Source organism: Neodiprion lecontei, chromosome 2, assembly GCF_021901455.1.
Source record: "Neodiprion lecontei isolate iyNeoLeco1 chromosome 2, iyNeoLeco1.1, whole genome shotgun sequence".
Classification (NCBI taxonomy): domain Eukaryota; kingdom Metazoa; phylum Arthropoda; class Insecta; order Hymenoptera; family Diprionidae; genus Neodiprion; species Neodiprion lecontei.
Genome location: NC_060261.1, coordinates 31,664,023 through 31,686,033, shown reverse-complemented (window position 1 = coordinate 31,686,033; position 22,011 = coordinate 31,664,023). Strand labels below are relative to the sequence as shown.

The 22,011-nt window shown below is 44.2% G+C and overlaps 4 protein-coding genes across 4 annotated transcripts; 2 read left to right on the top strand and 2 right to left on the bottom strand.

The window, feature by feature from the left end:
- Positions 1-236: 236 nt before the first annotated feature.
- Positions 237-2,157, top strand: LOC124292738. Its single transcript, XM_046730456.1, has 3 exons — positions 237-1,052; positions 1,136-1,317; positions 1,396-2,157. Exons 1-3 carry the CDS (start codon positions 283-285, stop codon positions 1,929-1,931), a joined length of 1,488 nt encoding a protein of 495 aa, XP_046586412.1. The 5' UTR covers positions 237-282; the 3' UTR covers positions 1,932-2,157.
- Positions 2,158-3,548: 1,391 nt separating this feature from the next.
- On the top strand, positions 3,549-4,798 carry LOC107225867 (IQ domain-containing protein K-like). Its single transcript, XM_015666463.2, has 3 exons — positions 3,549-3,938; positions 4,044-4,180; positions 4,557-4,798. Exons 1-3 carry the CDS (start codon positions 3,549-3,551, stop codon positions 4,750-4,752), a joined length of 723 nt encoding a protein of 240 aa, XP_015521949.1. The 3' UTR covers positions 4,753-4,798.
- Positions 4,799-5,325: 527 nt separating this feature from the next.
- Positions 5,326-6,493, bottom strand: LOC107225866. Its single transcript, XM_015666462.2, has 2 exons — positions 5,914-6,493; positions 5,326-5,801 (listed from the first exon to the last, which is right to left on the bottom strand). Exons 1-2 carry the CDS (start codon positions 6,085-6,087, stop codon positions 5,409-5,411), a joined length of 567 nt encoding a protein of 188 aa, XP_015521948.1. The 5' UTR covers positions 6,088-6,493; the 3' UTR covers positions 5,326-5,408.
- A 169-nt stretch (positions 6,494-6,662) lies between these two features.
- On the bottom strand, positions 6,663-9,240 carry LOC107225881 (39S ribosomal protein L3, mitochondrial). Its single transcript, XM_015666486.2, has 7 exons — positions 9,021-9,240; positions 8,829-8,925; positions 8,425-8,676; positions 7,785-7,925; positions 7,525-7,685; positions 7,049-7,238; positions 6,663-6,957 (listed from the first exon to the last, which is right to left on the bottom strand). Exons 1-7 carry the CDS (start codon positions 9,080-9,082, stop codon positions 6,721-6,723), a joined length of 1,140 nt encoding a protein of 379 aa, XP_015521972.1. The 5' UTR covers positions 9,083-9,240; the 3' UTR covers positions 6,663-6,720.
- Between the last annotated feature and the right edge of the window lie 12,771 nt (positions 9,241-22,011).

Here is a 22,011-nt window from a genome sequence, read left to right as displayed (position 1 = left end):
GGATCGCCGTTCGAATAACGAATGAGGGTTGCGTGACTGTCTGCACTTCTTCGACGTGTCTGTACCTCTTTAATATAATGGACTTTGTGTCATATTGGGCGTTTGTCTTCGGCGGGTACATGATCAGAAACGCGCCGAACCAACAATGGGGGCTCATGACCTCGTCGGGTTTCTCTTCGACATCTACGGTGCTATAAAAGCAAAATTTCGAACGAAAGATCGATCAGTCGTCTCGGAGCTTTTACTGTCCCTTCGGCGTCAATTTCCGCTCAGATATTCGCGATGCGGTTCGCCATCGCGCTCTTCTGCCTCGAATTGACAGCGCGCTGCAGCCTCGGAACTTCAGAGCACGGAAAGACCGCCCCCCAGGAACCAGTGCTGATAAATTTTCGTCGAGTGGCAAACACCTCGCGAGAAAACGCCCCCGTTTATCTTCCCCCCAAACCAGTGGGCGACCCTTTGCTCCCGGAAGTCGTCGATAATCGGGCTTTGGCCACGCCACCGGTCATTATCGACAGTGTGACCAGCATCGATTTGAGCACGACTTGGCCAACGACGAGAACCGATCTTCAGACACCACGGGAAGACGTTGCCAGAGAAGGGCGCTACTTTTTGCATCCTTACGCTGGTAGGATCGGTCAGAGATCGAACTTTAAGAGTACCCTGAAGCTCGGCGCTGGCGCAAGGATTTCGGAGGCGATAAAGGTGAACGACATGTCCTGCCACTATTCGGGCCAGGACTTGTACTTTCGGGCGTCTTTGACCGCACTCAAGGATACCGATCATCCTCTGATAGACGCTATCAGTAACGATGTCTGCAAGATCGTTAAGGTCAAGGGTGAATATCGGCTCAGGTTTGAGAAGGAGAATTTCTGGAACTGTGGCGTAACCGACTGCTCGACCGATTTGGGAACCTTCTTTTGCTTGACCGTTCGCTTTCCAACGATCTCTGGGCTCAGGTTGAAGGACGACACTACGATCACCCTCCAATGCAAGACTCAGGATAAAACCGCCTCGCACACAACGCAGATCAACGTCAAGACCTTGAACACGTGAGCGTCAATCCTCTTTGTCCGAAAGCCTGTACCTTGAATTCCAGTCACCAATTGAACTGTTGAATACTTGTTCATTCCAGAGCTGCGAGAATGGCGCCGAGAGTTGCTGCCGGGGGTCTGAAGAATGCATTCCAGACCGACATCGGTTTGTTTCGGAAATCCTACAACTCCGAGAACGTTTTCGACGTCAAGATACTGCCTGGTGGAACTGTGGTTCTTGGGGAAGAAATCCTGCTGCGAGCTTTGGTCAGGGATGGTGACGGTAGGTCAATGTATCCGTGACTTGTGTGCATTCCGTGATCGAAGACGGGTTAATTAACACTTGATGAAATAATTTCAGGGTGGAAATACTCGAGGATCGGCGAGGTTAGCGTTCAGTACATCGAGGCCCGTCAGCAGCAGAGAGTGATGAACAGTTTGTGGATCCTGGATGCTGAGGGTTGCCGCAATCCTGAGATTCCCGAAATATCACCGAGCGGTCAGTACAGGGTGGCACCGCTCGAGAGCTACCTGGTCTTTCAGGCATTCATGTTCGAGAACATGAAAGAGACCGACGAAATGGTAGTCAGCGTCAAGGTGATGGGATGTCTTGAGGGCGAGGACTGCAGTCTCAACTGTCCGAAGGAGCATACAAGACGAGCAAGGAGTCCGACTGGCCTCGACACGGACGCCAAAGCCAATGTCACTGACTGGCAGAGTGACATTGCTTTCAAGGTAGTCAAAAGAGCACCGGAAAACGATTCGAGAACTTATAGACCGGACGATGCTCAGCTGATCGTACCCTACGTCTTGACCATCTTCGTTCTTGTGATCAGCGTTGGCTTGCTCTGTGTTGTCAAGACGTTGCTGAAGCAGAGATCGGTGACAAGGAAATAAGTATCATTTTTACCGCAAATTGTGGTAGCAGACTGAGTTATGGACACTTTTATAGAAAATTCTGATAAAATGCATTCGCAATCGCACTGAGGCTGTATTTTCATCTTTCTAGTATAGGTTGAAGTACAGATGATGATGGGAATTCACTCGCTGCGACATAAGATCCCCGCTTTAATTTAATTGACTAACCGTAAATTAGAATGACTATTTTTATTCTTGGTGCTAATTGTTTGTGAATTGTGGATATGTGTAACAAAAAATTGTCAACATAATTAATAACATTGCATTAAGTATTGAATTGTTCGATTCCTTTTAGTTTTTTGAGTTACGTTTTTCTCGCCCTTTTTCCCTATCCGAATTTTTGTTTTATTTTCGTTGCACGAACATTTTATCGTACGTTCATTGCAACGATTATTCGATTGCATTCCAGGCATCCAATTCTTCACAGAGCTTAATACCGAGGCCAAACAAGCACGCGGCCTTTAATACGTCAATTACGAACTTGTCTCTTCTTAGTTGATTATAAACGCAAATCGAGGTGCAGGTACAGAGATCATCGAAGTAGCTGAAGCCCTTGTTCAGCAAATAATCGTCCAATCTTTCTTGTCGCATCTGAGCCTTTTTTGCCGCTCGTTCTGAATTTAAACTTATTGTTAAATGTCAATCTTTCATCAAATCGAAAGCTCCCAAGCTCGGATGGAAATGAAAGGCTTACCTCTAGCCATGGCCATGGGACAAGTCGGAGGACATGGATCGTGTGAATTTGGATCCCATTGAGCACCCTGAGCTGCTGCGGAAGGCGAAGCTCGGTCTCTGGAAGACATTTCGCTGTTTTTTGACGACCGTTCAGATACTTGAGGAATCTGTTGAACGGGGCTACGGTTCTCCTGACTCCTCGAATCCGACTTGGTGCTACTTTTGGTGCTCCGTGAGTCTGTTTCCTGGACTGCAGTGACCCCGACGATTGGCACTGACTTATCGCTACTCTTGGTGCTCTGTGAGTCTGTTTTCTGGACTGCGGCGACTCCCGCGATTTGCACTGATTTCTGACTCTGCGACGGACTTCGGCGATTGTTTATTATTCCTTTTACCGCATCTTTTTGAGCTCCATCAAGATGTGGTTCTGAAGTAAGGTAGAGTGTTATACTGAACGAAGTACCTAGCTTTGAAACACGTACTTTCTGCCTCCTCGGCGTTCACGGAACTGGAGGCTGCGCTAGCTTGAGCTCTTAACTTCGGACAAGAATTTTGGCAGCTCTGCATTTAAAAGCTTGTATGGTTTTCAGTTGGAATTTGTGTCACACGTATGCTGGCATTCATAGCGTTGAAATATGATGTTATTTTTCCATCCTGGTCCGTTCGATATTTTTCCTCTTCATCACTTAGCAACTTAGTGTGATGGGCACATTTGGCGAAGCCTATTTAGAGCAGCTTCAATATTTCCAAGAATTTTGATACGCAAGATGGTCAATATATCAAACGGGTGTGTATAATGTACATTTTTACGGGGAACAAAACATGTTTGAAAATTGAGCGACAGCTTTAAATCGATTTTTTCAACTGCTACAATCTTCATAGTATTTAGCAATAGTGCAGTAATCTGATGAAACGGTTATCATGTGTCAGAACAGCCAATTATTTAGTTTTTTCAATCCTTCGCCCGCAGAACTCAGGAGTCTTTCTTGCGATGAAGATGAAGAGGGTGACAAAGAATGCATCTGCGGTCCGAACCCGTGCGGATTCGACTCCAAGAGCAGTAAGGACTCCAGTCTGGACAGCGACGACGAGGTCGAAGTGGTGAACGTTTCACTCTGGGAAAGCATACTGCGACAATCAGAAGAGAAAACTGCACCTTACAGGGAGTGGATTAAGGAGAGAAATGCTTCGGAACCAGCAGGCAAGCCGCAGGATAGTCCTGCCGATTTTCTCGACCAGAAAATATTTCCTCTTCTGCTTCCGGCGATGAGAACGATGCTGATGCAAGCTCAGGAGTGGGACGCTCTTTGTGTGAGTCAAGGGCTGAGGTTTGACTTTCTTTTTTTCAACTACAATGCAGATGCTTATTTGTGTTTATTGCACAAGAAATGCGATGATGTTTGCTTTGAATTTCAGATTCAAAAATGTCGATTCAACGGACTTGACTTTCTCGCTGAAATTTTGTGGAACAGTAATCCTCGTCATCCTAGAAGATTGCAGAATTGGTTGGAGGTTTTCAGTATTCCACCCTTTAGACTCTGGTTAAAGTCAAAGTTAGTGACGACGTAATAATGGCGTGATCATTGCTTAATTCATTTTACAAACCACCTAACAACATGAATTACAATTTAACTGTACTACGGAAAGAATTGGGAACCCAGTTGTGCTAGAAACCAGCCAGTAGGGTTGGGGGTAAGATAGGGCCAGCGTTTCGTGTTTGACGGTATTTTACACGGTAAAACTTATTGAAAAACCTAAGAAAAATCTGTTCAATGGTTCATCAAAAAATCAAATTTAAATTTACTGTTTCACATTCAAATTTACTATAGAACTTAAATATACCATGGTTACTACGTACACAGTATGTCATTGGAGATCAGATACTCGATTCGTGATCAGGTTTGAAATGTATATATGTATAATGAACAGTCCAAGGCCGATTTTCCCGAAATCTTGGCTGTGGACACAAGAAGATGGCGCTCTGATTATTCAAAAATGGGTCCGGGGTTGGCTGGTGAGAAAACAGGAAGATGTGCAAGAAATGCGTCTATTTTGGAAGGTACTGCCAGCCATGGGAAATTTCGTTTATAAAAACTTGGAAAACCAGACTTTTCAGCAATTCTGAGAAAGGAAAAAGATAATTATGATTTTTTTTCGGTGTTTTCTGTCGGAATAATTATTTAAGAGAAGATCATCATCGTTTAAACATATTCAAAAGCGTAACCGCTTTTGTAAAATCTCTGACTAACTTTAAAACAGCGTCTTAGGACTTTCTTGGAGAGATTCTGGTTTCAGAAAAATATTACCAGGAGAGTTTCCAAATTTTTAGGCATTTTAAAATTTACATTTATGGGCTGAGTTAAAATTCGAATTTAATTGCTATTAATTATTTGCAGGCAATTATTGCAGAGGCTGAACAAGAAGCGGCAGATTTGGGCATAACTTGTAAGTTGTCTATTGATTTTTTTGGTAACGTTTGAAATTTTCGTTTAACACGCAGTCGACTGTAATATCATTATTAGATTCGGAACTTTTGGAAAAACGAAAGCGCGAGAGAAACGCTGAACCTTGTCAACGTTACAGATCACAATGGCACCAAAAAATTACAAAATAATACTGTCGCAATTCGTTGTGAAGTAATATCGTGTACAATGCATTTAAATTAATATATTTTAACAGAAGAAATACGCACGAGCAATAAAAAACTTCATACTCGCACGTTAGTCGAGCGTTTATTTACAACTAGTGACTTAATAACAAACAAAATTTTCACAATCTAAGCTACTGTTTTACATTTTCATAGAGCCGTGGCGAGCATGTTGGCCCAATGTCTATAGTCATGTTGACTGTTGGAGTTTCTCCCTCTTCAGCGACCCTTGCAAACTTATTAGTAGAGGTTGTGTGTTGAATTTCAAGCTTCAGTTCTTCTGTTATTGGAGTTCCTTTAGCTTTCATTTTGCGGATTAGCATCTCTTTGTAGAGTGGTGGATAGTCACATGTCCGTGCCAAAATTGACATCGTTCTAGGTTTTTCAACCTTACAGTACGCGGCCTCCTGATCTTTGGGAATCAATTGGTAGTCTGATTTGTAAGATGCCGCTCTTATGAGAACAGGTCTGTCAAATTTAACTCCACGAAACGTTCGTTCCACCAAGACGCTGACCTTGCGAGGTTCCTGTGCAAGTAAGAGAGGTCAAAAATGATCTGTAAAAACTTAAGTCTGTCCAAAAAATATTGTGCTGATAGGATTAAGTTAAGTTGGTTCATAGTTTTCAGTCATTGCTTACCTCGTAGGGCAGTGCTTCGACTTTGAGAATTTTTATGAAAGAGGGCTCAGGGTATCTTTCAAACATTTGTCTGGCAACGATACGTCCAATGCCACCGTTCTTCAAATTTCCAACAATCTCCCATAGCGATTTACCTTTGAAATCTGTTGTTCTACCAATATATTTTATCGGCATTGTGAAAGAATTGATTTATCGTAATCTCAGAAGATGTTCGTAGATTATTAAATAAGTGCAATTTTTTCAGACCCACAGAGACTCTCGAGCGTTATTCTACCAATGAGAACTTAAAATGAAATTACACCAGTCGATTTTCAAAGTTCCAATGCAATCTTTAGGTTATGTCGCTCCCAATACTGAATACACATTACACCGTGAACACCATCTTTTCACACGCTGCGTTTTTTCTCATCTAGATTTTGTAACTCTCTCTGATCCGAAACGGCTTTTTGGAACTAACTTTCGAGGTGTATCGTCGGTAAGCGATCAATGCTCTGCCGTATTTAGCATCCGGAAAGCAGCGATTGATACAGAACACATTTATAGTGATCCCCAGGTCTCGCGGCTTCTCTGTGCGCTCGGTAAAAGTAGTTCATCGAATCGCCACCCCTTGTCAGTGGCACTACCTCTCGGTATCCATTAGCATGTTCCGAAGCCAAGCATGAGAAAATTATGCGGGTTGCGTATAGTAAGGTTATTTTTAAGTTTCGGAAACGCAATAAAAATTTGGTAGACAAGACTGGAATATAAAATATTTGCATAAGACAGTCGATATCATCTGTATTTTCCTAACATAATAAAATACACGTATTACGATTCTTCACTGAATTGAATAGTGGGTTCTGTAAAGGGATGCAACTCATCGCAAAACAATTCTTCTGGTAAAGGTTCGTCCGCTGTGGGTAAATAAGTTGGAAAACTTGGTGATTCTTTCAGCCTCCTCAGCGGCAAAATTGTGTCATATATGGAAACGAATGAGTTTGTTTCACCGGGAATAGAAATACCATGAATCCATAATACGTTATATTTTGTATTGATTCGAAGGATCTGTGGATAAATAAAACAGTTAATTTTGTATTTCGAATGTCATTACAGAGACGGCTGAAAAAAATGATCCAAAATTCAATGACGATCATACCTTGGCACCCTTGTGTATCCGCATACGATTACCCATGTGACCCGGCATTTTCGTTCCGGGCCATACGCGACCCTTTTCACCACCACCACCAATATTTCCAGGTCTTCTATGGGTTTTTGTCACACCATGCGAGGCTGGACCACCTTTGAATCCCCACCGTTTGCATACTCCTTGAAAACCACGGTCGATACTGCCCAAACGTGAAAATAAAGAAACAAGTTATTTCGCTACTAATTTTAAAACACTTATTATAATGAAGAGTGAGGGTCTGAAGATTTAATGAATGAAGAAAACCTAAAATTAAAGACTAAGTAGTCATTATATATTGCAATACTTAGAACAGATAAATCACGAACATGAAAAACTATATTTGTTATTCAAAATACTGAGTTTGGATAAAAAAAAAATGCAGATGCTTTTAATTCTGATTTACGTTTAGTCGAATCTGAAATGGATAAAGCGATAAAAACACCTACGTCTTGCCTCTGATATCAACAATTTGTCCGGGCTTGTAATGTGCAGCAACGAGTGGTGTACCAGGTGCTAGCGCTGCTTCGGGTGAGACGCGGAACCTAGTTAATACACGCTTAGGCATAACGCCGGAGTCAGTAAAGAGGCCGCAATATTCCTTGGTGAACTGTAAACGTAATGAATGAAAAATGTTTTGTTATCGGCACCTAAAAGATGTTTACATTTTTCATAAAATGTGTGAAACAGATACAGCAATAATTCTTACCTTTTGAGGGTCACAGCTGTCGGAACCAACCACAAGGCAACCTAATCTTTCCTGCCTAGGGTTATTTTTGTGCTTCCGCTTGAACAGTATTGGCTTGTAGTCTTCTGGCGGTATGTATCGTACCACATGATTATCCAGCACCTGGAGAATAATCAGATTGTCAAGGGTTCAATAATTATGTCATTTTAAAAATTTTATGTTAACAACAAAATACTTTGCACAATTCGATTCTGAAGTATAGAATTGGAATATTTCTGCTACATATTATAACTCTAGTTTTCATTAGTGCCTAATTAAACAATTACTTTCAAAATGATGAAGTATGGAGGATGTACAAGATACAAGATACAATAAAACAAGTTTAATAATGAAAGATTTCTATCCTATTGGGTCATGAAGTGCTCGAGTATGTTTCCTTTTACTTACTAACAACTTACAAATCATGGTGTTAATGAACTCTAGTAAAAAGTACTGATTGGAAAATAAGTTCACTCCATGGAAACTGAGCTTTAAGAGAAACTACATAGTAAGATGCAGAATCTTCATAAATTTTCTTTGGATTTTTTTTTTTTGTTCACCAGACCTGTAACAATTGTGTAGTGTTGAAGATAACTTCTTACTTAAGCAGCATACACTCTACCTGTAAAAGAGTGGTGAAAACTCTTTTTCCATTTTTCAGCCACAGTGGATAGATTCCAATTTTTTTAGCAATGACACCAGTGCGTCGATAGGATGGTTGCCATTCTGCTTTAGGTTCAATTGGCTCAACTTTGAGAGGCGATGTACGTAAGGACCCAGCGATACCCAGACTGAGTTCAGAGTTACTATATTTGGTATCAACGACTTCTTTGATGAACCGGGCATTGTCGGCGGTAAGGTTTTCATTGTATTGCTATTGAACAAGATTCAATCAAACGATGAATTTGATGAGAATATGCAGAAGAGAGAAAATAAAGAGAACGACTCGTCTTGGGATACAGTGTTACGTCCTGCGTAACTATTCTAGCAGGATCACTTATTACTAGGTAGAGATGCGATACTTGCCACGCGAGTTTGTTTTGTCAACCATATAGGATTGCGTTTCCTTGGCCAATAGTTTAAATGTTTTCTGCCTCTTGAAGGTACTGTGATGGCTTCAACCCTGGGAGAAAATGATAATGTTTGAAACTTTGCGGTTAACCGGGCACTACGTAACCTATAAATCGTAGTCGCACCAGTAATTCGTACGCAACTTACCTAGGGTGGAGAAATTTGCAGGATATTTGTAGGTTGGCAAATGACTTGAGCAGCCCAGCCATGCCTGATGATGGTATACTAATGCTGCAGACCTTATACTCTGTTTCCGTGTTTTTTACGGCACTTCAATTTACGGCTAATACATTTTACTCAATGCTTAAAATTGAACCTAACCTAAGCTCATTCGGTTTGCCTCGAATCTTGAATGTGAAGTTGGGTGTGTGTAGTTGAGCATGCATGAATGCTTTTTCTCTCGGATTTCTACGCCTGCGTACGAGAATTGTACGCACTTATTGGAAATGGAGTTGGTGTCCGATTGAGCTGCGTTAACGCCTGGTGGTCCGCAACCAAACATTCACTACCGTTTGCGTAATTGTCTTGACCAGGCGAAATTTTCAAAGAGTTAACCGACTAGAATTTACATTTATTGCGCGAAAACGTTAAGGAAGAAGAATATAGTAAGTGAACGAAATTGAGTGGGTCAATGCTTTATCATGAGTTTGATCGATAATTGAATATCCAAGGGAATTTCATGCCAGTACTACAAGTAAAATTAATACAATATTGATAACCACAGATGAATAGAACAATGTAATCTTGAGGACCCATACGGGATATTGGGTTGATAAATGATCAACGATTCTTCTTTATAGTGGTGTGCTTCAAAAAACGTGTAAAAATAGCAAGTAAGGACTGCCAGAAGAATAATTAGTCAAATGTTCCATTTTAGGGTTGAAAAATCAAAAAACCTCTCTCTGGAGTTATAGGAGTTTCGTAGTACTACAGGTATCTTTATGGGAACCAGTATACTTTGAAACGCCATTAGGTAAAACTGGTTCTCTTAATTCAAATGAAAAACTATAGCTTCCACAGTTTCATAAAATTTTAATGATAATGGCTGAATTAGTTCAATGATGTATTGTTGAGTTCTTCATTGATAGGAATAAGCAGATGATTATGAGTTATTTAATGTCGCGATGTGGATTGTCTTTTCATTTTCTCTCATGAGAATTGAAACACCAAAATAATCCACAAGTATGTTATCGTGAATTAACCGCACACCATTGATGCCGGGCCAAATGAGTTAAATGAAGAACTGCTAATGTTTACGATGACACATCATTTTTTAATTATAATATAGCTTTATACATGGAAATATCTGTGAGGAATTATTCTCAATTGTTTCAACAAACGCGACTGTAACGAAACAGTAATTCTTATTATGTTTCGAAGTAGATACCCTTGAACTTAAAGTGCATTTACAATAAGTTAATTCTATGAAGTAACTATTATAGTAATATAAGTTTTCATTTCAAAGAACTCAATATTCATGATAAATATTGCGTTTCAATTGGGCAAATAAGAATGTGATATATATCATAATAGGTGCAAGATAGATTGGCCGAACGTGAGAGAGTGAGAGAGACAGAGGTAAAAAGAGAAATATAGGAAACGAGCGAGAGGGAAAGTGAACGGTAAAGGATCTCGTGACGCGTGCATCGATGTCCACCGCTCCCAAGGGAAATCCACTTCATGATGGGAATCCCATTATTTCCCGAACGATATAAAAGTAGGTAGTGGACGATGTGTCCAGTCCAGTAGCGTCCCATTTCTTCCCTGTTCCGTGACCGGGGGTTTGGGAGGCTCGTCCACCTCAGTCCCGACTTCGGGGTGACGGGCCGAGTCCAACTGTCAGGGAAGCGAGTCTTTTCGCTCTTCCATGAACCCATAATTTACTGCAGGATCATCTCAAGCTTAGCGTATGGTTCTCACACTGTACTGTACGCTCCCCAACTGCAACGACTCGTCCGGAAAAAGTTGAGCCATTCATTTCCACTCAAGATATAGAAGGGAATAGTCTTTCAAGTTCACATAGTTCGAGGTTTGGGAATTGCTCAGTTCTCCGTGTACGCGCGGTTTCGCCTGCACGGATTTCCTCCACTTCCCGAACTTGTTGCTGGTACGATGCCAGGAACGAGGATCTAAAAGACGTCAACAACCAGGGTGAAGACGCGTCTCCAATTTCCTTATCCGGGTACTTGACGACATCTTCGAATTGGCATTACGGCTCTGTTCACTGTGCTCAAAAAGGTCTCATTGCGTAGTTCATTGGACTCGTTATCACTAATCAACTTATCGTATGTGTCCGGAATAGAATTGCTATTCCACTTCCTTTTCTGGATTGCTAGACACCGATCCTAGTCAGCTCCAACTACATGATAATACGAATTCTAACGACCTGTTTGACAGATGTGTTAGATTCAGCCTATCGTTGATAGTACCAGCTCTAGAATTTTTTTTCATCAAGCTTTGAATCCGTTTCAAATTAATCCTTCCTGGCAACTATGAAGCAGTGATGGAGTATCTCGAACAGCGCATCATAAATTAAAGTTAGTTTTCGAAATGCAACCGCAATAGATACAATCAATTTTTGGGAAGTTTCTCATTACTGTTTGTTTCCGGTATCGTTTTTCGATGCACAAGTTTACAAAGAGCCCGAGGACTCGTGAGGAGGTGCGGATGTATCGTAAACGGTTTGGTAGGTGTGTGCACAGAATGCGTCCATAAAACAAATATGTGGAAGGTTGCTGGTGTGGAGGGGTCAGGCAGGGTTTGAAGAGGCTAGAGGGCGGACGGAGGTGACTAGATGGAGAAGGTGGGGAGGGGAGGATTCTGTGTTGTCGGGGTAATTGATTTCTTTGAGACGTTCGCGAGAGAGGACATTGTAGATGCCAGAGTGCGTGTGGAGGAGTTGTGGGTCTGGTGTGGGGGATGGGGGGCTATCTCCAGGGGATGGTGACCAGGATGATGGCGGAGGCGAAGCCCAAGAGGAGGATTCTGTATCCTTCGGATCAATGGACACCGCTGCGCCGGACACACTTCAACCTCCCCTTGCCTCGCCTCCCACACACGTACCCCCCGTCTTCCGAGGATGACCAATAACAAACACCGGCGTTTCTCTCTAATGGAGTTTTTACCTATAAAAAATTCATTCTCTCTCTACTTTTTCGTACGAGCCACCCAACTGCCGGACTCTGTACCACTCTGGATCAACCGAGCTTTTCCTAGGCTACTCCCTGCCGAAGAATTTCCCTTGGAGCCTCGGGGACGTCGAGATTCGGTCAAAAGAACCCCGCTGTCCAATGCACTGGACTCAAACTGCAGAGTGACTCTTTTTTACTCTTTCTGTTTTGGTAGTCAGCTTATAAATTTTTTCAATTAGGTATTCTGACCATCATTATTCATCCAGAGAGACGCTAGTCCGCTGCTGAGAAATATCTTTGCGTCGAGAAAGAAGGATCTTAATGTTGGTTAGCGACTTTGCCAAAGCGCACGTATAAGACAACGCCTTGTATACTTCCCAAATACTAAATCAGGGAATGACATTTTTATGTTCAGGCTTCGGTGCTTTGTTATATTCAACTGGGCGACATGGCGATACCGTAAATCTTCTCAGAAAACGGTATCTCTGCCGGAACACTGGCTATGGTGTTGCCACTGCAGAACCACAGCTTCTGCAAGAGTTGCTCAAAGTTTCATGCAATCTGTAGAGTTTCATATTGAAGGTACGGTGAATCGTTATGAGTAAAAAAATTATAACTCATCATGGTTTCACCTGCAGTTTCAAGGGGAGAACGCCACTGGTAGGTATTTGTTAGGTACAGTGATCTGGAGATTAGAAATCGCTGATGCTGTGGAATGCGTGAAAATTACTCGCAAGAGATAGTGTCGTTTATTTCACGTCCGAACAACTGGCCGGTCAATGTGACCACTGTGATAAGTGCAACAACGAGACAACCACTCAGTTGAATGAAATAAAAGAACACGGACTCACGCACTTCCCAGCGATGGACAGTCGGATGAATTGGCGATGAGAATTGAATGGCCTCCAGCTGCTCACTTTCATTCTCAGCGTACCGTCGACAAAAGCTTTTATGTCCTCTAAACCGCATTTACATCTTTGATTTTGGAACACCAGGATGGTTGATGTCAATAAGCTTGTCCCTTAAAAGTTCATTACACAATCACTAGGTAATTGTTCGTTGTTTCCAGATCAACAGGACATGAGGACATCTGAGAATGACAGTTTTGCATTTCAGTATTGAGTGATGCTGCCGTGTTCAGTTATCATGTGATACCTGTCATATGACGAAGGTGGAAAATAGAGTTGAAATAATTGTCGGGTGTCATGCAGTCTGTTCGATTTACCGAACTGATAAATTGACAGTGTTGAACGATCCCCTCGCGATCGTATTATTCGTGAATAACGAAACACCCTATTCGGTATCCTATCCTCTTGAGTGAAACGCTGCAAGGAGGTTCCATCGAGGTACAGAGCTTTTCTGACGCGGTCCGTCCTCGCGGCTATCCAGGAGGCGAATGGCGTCGGCGCCAGTCGCGAAGCCTCCTCGCGTATTGATCCTCATAATTTGGCGTCCTGGGGGGAGTGCGAGGACGAGGGCGAGGGCGAGGATCGAGGACACGAGGGGGGTGGCGGAAACGGGGGCACCGCTTTACCCAGTGTAGCGGCATGTGCGTCGGGGTGGATGCGGAGCGGCGAAGAGAGAAATAGAAGAGAGAGAGAGAGAGAGGGAGTAAGGTAAGGGGGTGAGCAAGACGCGGAGAGGGGATGAAACCGCGAGGGGTCGAGAAGGGACAGCGACCAATAATAAGCAACCGACTCGAGCGATATCATAACGTCATATCACGGAGGAGTTATATCGCGCAGCTACACTATTGGTTGCTCGATCCACCAATCGGACGCCTCCCCGACGTTATCATATTCATAAAAACCTCCCTCAAAGAACCTTGTACAGCGCCCTCCACCTACGCGCTTATACTACTTGCACATTTCCAACTCCCCCAACTATTACAGCTTCAAAACCAGAATAAGTTTTATGGATGGAAACATTGGCACCATGTTGCATAGTATACTTCGGAGAATGAAAATTGTATTAACTATCTCGACAAGCGTCATCGAGGCTGATTGTGAGATAGAAATACATTTGCCATTACCATTACCATTACCATTACTCTATCTATCTCTCTTCCTCGGTGAAGGTTTCTCGGCCGTTGAACGAAGGTCAAACACGAATCTAGAGTGGTACCATTGGAACAAAAGTAAAGGATCAGTTGCAGTATCTGCCGATTGATGGTATTCGTAAAGGACTTGGACGGTAGTTCACTTTCCAGAAAGCTTTTTTTTCACCATCGGTTGAACCGACTTACGCGAATCGAGTGTCTGGAGTGGTTTCGGAAGACTCGAATAGAACTCGATGAAATTTTGAAGATGAACGGCGAAGCGAGGTGGATTAAACGGACCTATACCGGAGGTTGGAAGGACGCGTTGATACCGGGAATTATTGATCACCATTTGGAAATGTTATTGTTGCCGGTGCTGGGTGGGTGTATAGGCGTTTCTCTGGGCGCTTCTCACTAGTAAATTTCACCTTTTACTGGCAAGGTATTTTATGGCCAATAGAAGGCCCGGGTGGTGCGGGAGGGTGAGGCGGACGAGGAGGCTTGGGTCGAAGACGAGGCAGGGTGGGCAGGCAGACCGTGGAGGAAAGAATAGCCGTATAACGCAATACACGTAGGTGCTGCGTTTCATTGGTAGTGGAAATGGGTTCGTATATAGGTTCCAGAGTATGGTATTGGCAGATATTGATCCCCACGTCCGTCAAGGAGCCGATGGTCTTCCAGTTTCTCTGCGGGTCCAGCGAGCTGCGGGTGGCACGACGAGAGGGGGAGGAAAGACGGAAAGATAGGGGGAGGCCGGGGTCATCCAGGACTTTCGCAGCTGCACCCCTCTCCGCAGTAGGTACCTACGCATCTTCCAGGACTTTGAATAAACACACGCCCAGGTTCTTCCTCGCACTTCCTTATCCAGTCCTTTCCCCCCGGATGAGACTGTAACGGTCATCGCGCTTGGTTCACCTGCAAAAATGGAAATATCACCGTGACTTCAACAGTCCTCCGAGAGTGAACACTTCGGAGTAACTGCTGGAACAGGAGACGCGCGCTCGAATCTCTGGACGTAAAACGGCAAGAAATAGCCGGACTCCAGGATGGATGTTGGGAGGCGATGGACAGTGTTGTGTCCGGCGACGTGTCCACCCTGGGATGAAGGGAGGGTGCGCAGGCGCGACGTACGGTTGCCGGGAGGGGAGGGTGCGCGGTGTCGAATCCTTGGTGAACGCCGGAACCGGTATTCGATGTTCGTTTCTCCGCGGCTTGGCTCGATTTGAGAAGGAAAAATTCAATATTAATATCTAGGCGGGGTGAAGAAAGGTCCGCATTGCGTCAGCCAGCCTGCAACCCTCGCAGCACCTTCCTTGCCGGAACACGGGGCGGAGGGTTGGTCATAAGCGCGGCCAATAGGCGCGCGGGGCTGACGGCCCGCTATGGATATGATGGATTTATGGATCTAATAAAACCAAGCCACCGGATTGGCGCCCCTGGATTATGACGGGCGGGGCTCATTCCACCTTCCCCTGGCTGACGTAAACCCGAGGCTTCTACCCCCTCGGGCTCAGCCGCATTCACCGCCACATCCTCCCCTCCTGTAAGCACCACGGCCTGGAGAAGAGAAGAAGGTGGGTTGCTCGGTAGGTATACGCATATTCCGCGGAGGGGATATTTCACCCTCCCTCGGTGAACCGCGGGCAGGTGAGCTTCTGCTGTCATCCCCACCCCCAAGCATATAACCCCTTGAGGAGATCATATTTACCGTCGTGGTTTGCTTGCGTGAATACCGTGTCAAGGCTTCTCCGGATCAGGGGTAGGTTGATTTCAACCCTAAGCAATCAGCCCTAAACCTTTTACTCCGTGATTGCTTCAAATTTTCATTCAATAACATTTTAGCATTTTAGCAATGTTCGCAAAGTGATTCCGGAAATATTCTGTATTTCATCCCCAACTTTTCTCACGTCTCAGAGAAATTGTGAGATTTCTTCTTAGGGTTCAGATTATATGTGAAAATGAGCACACGTTATTACAAATACAAAGACTCTGTCTCCAGCATAGAAATACGCGTGAGATGTTGCTACTTCGCTATTGTCAGTAATGGTCGATATCGAGGTATACACGATTATGTGAAAAACTTTGTAATCATTAATTTTCACCTAAAAAGGTGGAAAACGGTCAGAATTCAAAAAATTCGCCAAAGAACTCGATAATTCTATTATTAGACTGACTTTTCATATAATCTCAGTTCACGAACTTCTTCAAAGTTTATAATAAAAATGATCCAGTAGCTCCATCATCAGCTAAACGAAGCCTGAAACAGGTTGAGAATCATAAGCGAGTTACAAAAAGCGTACACCGCAGAATAATGATGTTCAGGCTATTCGGCCTACCTAAACTGAACTAATACGAAGGCAGACTGTTCGTTATCGATAATCTCAGAAGCTGCTGGGCCTATTTTCGTGAAATTTCATTAAAAGCTTTTCAACTATCTCTAAAATTTCATAAAAGGTACAAACTGATATTATCCTATCAAGGCCCCGAAAAAGAGAGATTGGACTAATTTTCAACGGCGTAGTCTCTGAATATAATTACAATAGTGTTGCATCAAATTTACTGCAAGTACCATCTTAGCCTCAGCAGTCTATTTTATCCTATGACTTGCGAATTATGCAATTTCACGGAGCATATACATTATACATGTAGACTTCGGTGGCAGAAAGTAATTCTAAATAATTCACAAATTATTGCCGATTCTGTATCCGAATATAGAAGTCAAAGCCGCGACGGAGGATGCTAGTACATTATTATTCTTCCACATAGATATTCGTTAATTTCGAAACCTTTTTGACCAGCAATCAGCGATGGTCCGATGATCGGAACAAAGTCTTCCGTTTTAAGACCCGCATCTTTGGCGGACGTAAATACCCACTCGCAGTCTTCAGCTCGCTATTTTTTTCCTTCCACAAAGGGGATGTTCAGATTATGGGCAACGCGTGGGGAACTTTCCAGTGTTGGTGCTGGTAGCTTCGAGAACGTTCCTTTGTCTATCCTCGTGGTCAGCCCTTAGCGGCCCGAGGTGCGTTTTGAGACAAGCCTGTCCCTACTTCGATTCACCCGGCACCCTAGCCGCTCCACGTGGAGGCTTTTCACGTCTCGCTCACCCTGTAATTGTCCTTTATTTCCTGGTTCCTCCAGCCGCCATGAGTAAGTATAGACGAGGGACAGATACGGCTCCAATTCGTCTGGAAAATTTTACCTTTATTTACCCTCCGCAGCGGTTTTCGAGCGATTCCTCCAAGTGGGTACAGTTACAAATATAAGTACAGGTGAATTTTCAGGGGTGGTTTTCGATCGGCGTGAGCCGGCCGAACTGAGCGTAGAAATAGAAAGATAGATAAACGATGGTCGTTGAGGGCTGTTGGGGATCCGCGGCGGGGTGGTGGGCGAACCGTAGTTCCGGAGAACGAGGGCAGAGAAGATAAATAATATGTCCGTCTCAGGTTGGGGAGGGCAATTAATTCGTATAATATGCCGCAGTTAAGCCGGCCATCTGTAACGCACCCCTCCTCGCTCAGCCTTCAGCTACTACCACCGCGGCAGCTACCTACCTCCACCTTCATCCTCGCTACCCTTCCAGGAGGTGGGAGACCTCGGAGCAGGGGATGCCGGGTTGCGATACACCGAGCAACCCTATATTACCACCGCTAAGGACCAAAGTAATTTACTTCGTATAAAATGAGCCCCCAACATTAATCTTCGATCGAGTTTAAGTCTCGGTAGGCGGTAGATATAATTTTTCGCCGATATGTACAGAGAATTTCATTCAAGATGATCCTTTCTTTTTGTTTTTTCCAACCAATAACATTTCAAAGTGAAATCTAAGGAATTGATTTTACCGATCTCTATACTCGGAAGTAAGCCGAACCTTTGGAAACGCGTTGAGTCTCGTTGCAACAGTTTTTCGGTGGTTCATTTCACGGAGAAATTCTCACGTGACATAAGCTGGGTGTGACGAGGGGCAAGAGGCTGCTGTCGCGATGTCGCGAGGCTAACCTTCGTTTGCAGAGCTTCAGCGTGGGTAGGTATAGAATTGACTCGTTGAAGTTGAGATTAAATTCACGTGCCTAAACAGTAAATCTAGACAAAGGGTTCGTCCTAGGACAAAGGGTCTTAGGCTTTGTCTTTACTGAGATTGCGGCTCTGTATGCCTTGATCTATATACGTACGTATATGTATTCCACGTATAAGGAATTTGAGCCTTTCGTTTGAAAACGCGGCATTTTGGCCGTTCCATTCATCGCTGCCGATGTTTCTTGCCAGGACGTGAAACTGCGGGAGAATTTGAAGCGAAAGAAAAATTATTCGAGAAACGTGTTAAGCTGGCAAAAGTTTGGAAACTCGCCAGGTCTCGAAATCCAAGACCCTAAGATAGTTCGTTCCTAACTTCCGGTGGTGAATCCTAGCTCAGCGAGAGAACAGTGCAGGGAGTTAAATACGTACACGAAGCAACCCTTTCGACAGAGGACGGTACGTGGTACGGTGTGAACGTTTCCGAAACAGGTACCCAGTCCCGGTGTACGGGAGATAAATTTCTAAAAACGAGGATTGCGGGGGTGGCGAGGCGACGGAGGGCATAACTCACCCCTATCTGAGAACACATAGGTAACACGGCGGGTCCCGAGTTTTAAGAGTAAACTGTTTACAAGGTGTTATCCCCGCGAGCGAGGTGCCACCCTTCCCCCGTCCTTAGGAGTCAAAAGAGGAGCGGAAACGGGGGGGTAGCCGTCGTCTCACCCCGCGACGGAGGGGTGGCGGGGAAATTCGGGATCGCGTTATCTAAACGCGCGGCTGGTAGGAGAAACGGGAAAGTGGCCCGGGTATTCGCGTTGCTGTGCCGTTATTCTTCATAGCAGCTGAGGGGAAGATCAAGATATAACCGCGCCACGCCGCGCCGCCCGTTCCAGAGGAGCTGAATTACTTCTGCAGGGTTCCGCGTTGCCGTTCGGAAAGCCTCGGGCTCGCGAGATTGCGGCGGTGGGGGTGGAAGCGGAGGCGACGTTGCGGAGGTGTGCCGCGAGGTCGGGGGTAGCTGGGGGTGGGTGCAGCCGAAGAGCGGCTCTTTAATGGCCGGATCTCGGAAATTGTGCGCACATATATCTGCCAGCAGATTTATGAAAGTGCTTTTCTTCTGAAGTGGGGAAAGCTGCTGCTGCTACTGCTGCTGCTGCTGCTGCTGCTGCTGCCGCCACGTTGCTCCTGCTGCCGCTGCCGGTTCGGGGGTGGCGTTGGAAATATACGCGCAAACCCCCAACCCCGACACACCACCGATCTCGAAGCTTCGCTCTGCCACCCCATCCCCCTTCCTCTACCCCCGGACACCCTCTATCTCGCATTGGTGTAATTTTCCTGTGGGAGATTTATGCGACATTAAGGTGAGCTCTGTGTACCTTACCCACCACGCTCGTTTCTATATCCATAGGGTGTTCAAAAATTAATGTCATTTCGAACCCTCGGTCCGTCGACGCCGAAGATCTGGAGGATAGTCATCGCGTGATCGGAAATTTCGAGTTCCTTGGGCGAAATTCACGAAATTCAATTCACAACTGATTTAAAGTACATGTGTTTTTTTTATTTAATCGTAGTTCTTACGCTTAAGAGGATGCTGCGATCGGTTTTAGCGATCGAGTAGGATGTCGTCTATTCTTACTAATGTATCCGTGAGAGAAAAAGTACCGTGAGAGTATTGAGAAAATTTTCTGCGTCACTTTATCTCGTTCAATTCGCAAAATATTGTTACTTGTAATTTCTCGTACGATTAAAATTCAATACAAATTTTATACTGTGCAAGACAAACGTTCACCCAGTATTATCTAAACTTGTAAAAATTTCCGTCATAAATTTGTATCTGATATAATTTCAGGATCGTATTATTCAATCATGTCGATTTTACAAATCCTTTAATCCATGAATGCGTACATTGATTGAACATAATAATGATTTTTCATGGTAAATAAAAAATGTAAGAGCAAAACGACGCGTCAAGTGTTTAAACACGAGTGTTTCGGACCCATAATAGAGATCCTTGGCAACTCCTGTGGATCCTTTGATATCGCAGTCGCACGTTATACGTATATAAATGCGGACGAGAGTTTTCCCCGCGGGTTTTCACAGAGAGCCGGAGTGGAAGGCTGGCAGAGTCCACTTTCACCCTGTACTCTTTTTTATCTCCTTTTTTATATTCTATGGATTAAAATGGAACGGGCCAGAACCGTTTGAAAAAAACACCATCCGCTATCGGGAAGGAAATAAAAATGGGAATTGCAGTTTGATTTCCACGATCCCCTCTATACGGTTGGTCGGCAGCGTGCGTTCTGGGGAGCCCGCGATTATATCCACCCGCCAACTCTATCGCTCTCCCTTTGCACTGCGTTGGCATGTATCTACGGGAATCCGAGCGAGCCACGTCACCCTCCCATGCGTACGCGGCGAACGTACGTCATGTGGTACAGAATGAAAGGGAATTAAAAAAAAAAGAAGGGAAAATTAAAACAGATGCAATCACGCTTGAAGAATGTACTTGTTCGTTTGCCAAATGGTCGGTGTTTTGTGTCAGTCAAAGTCAAAATTTTCATCGGGCTGCAATTTATTGTTAGATCTGTTACAGTGACCAATTCACTCAAAAAACACACTTGGTCATATTTTTCCAATGATAAGAAGTGCGAAAATTTGGAAGCAAAGTTTCAATTAAAGCACGTAATAAAATTGATCAACGCGTTTCACGTATTAAGTGGAAAAGCTTAGAGGCCTAAAAATTTTAGAATTTACATATCTTATTGTTAAAATATAGCATATACAAATATCCAAATTGCAGCCAGATCCAAATCTTGACGCTATAAAACTGGCCGAAGCTAGATGCATTCATCCGTTATCATAATCGGTTCTTTGCGCGGATGTTCTTTGGCTGTAAAATATTTTCTAAAACTCATATTCTACGGATGATTTTTTTCCTACGTTTGTTTCCGCACGTGGATGGGCGAAGGGCGTAATTTGAATTCATAGGCTGGTGGATCGTTCTCATGGTTGACAGGGAGGAGGGTGGATAGGTATGGGTTTATCGTAACGATGAAACTCGTATGAGAAAACTTGAGGGAATGAGCCAGCGAGGTATCCAGCACGACTTTTGGTATATCGTTTAGATGGGCTTGGATCTCGAGACTGCTTGAGAATAGCTGACGTTTCAAAATCCTCCGCGGATGGAATAGGGACGGATCAAAGTGTATGAGATAACCGAGGCTCGTTTTCGAAACAGACGAAAAAAAGAAGAGGAAAGAAATAAAGCAAAGACAAGAAAAAAAGAAAAAGGAGATACTTTCAATGAGAATTCGATGGTAAGGAAGTAACGTTGCGGAGCGTAGCAGAACGGGAACCAATCGATCCCTCGATATCTTTCAATTTACATACACATCCCCATCTATCGAGGGATATGTTCGAATGAATTCGACTCTCGAAAGCTGGATAAAAAATCCGTTCAAACGTGATCGCGAAGTCGGTTTCGTTTGAAGGTAAAAATGATACAGGTACGTACGTACTGGGTGACAAAAAAAATTTTTCTCGGTGGTCGCAACAGCTCAGAAAACCTGAAAAAGAATCCAGCTGCCCGGGAACTGTGACGGGAGATGATCCGATGGAGCGAGAACTGGATTCACCGTGGCAGAAGTAACGGGCGGGTGTGCCAGTGACAGCATTTCACCCCAAGCAACCCGACTCAAGGACTCGAGCAGTACCCACCACGCGAAGTAACCTGCGCTGAATTGTCTTAAACGTCCTCCACCTGTTCCTGACGTCCGCAATTTTCTCAAACTCCGTGGAAAATTATAATCACCAGAGGCACCGAGGCGACTAGACGGCGTATTCGTATTTCGCCCCCTCGATGCGAGTGAAATAAAGATGAGGAAAGGAGGAGTCGCGTCATAGGAGCCGAATATCGAACCGAGGGCCGGCTGCATGGGCCGCTTGCGGTCGG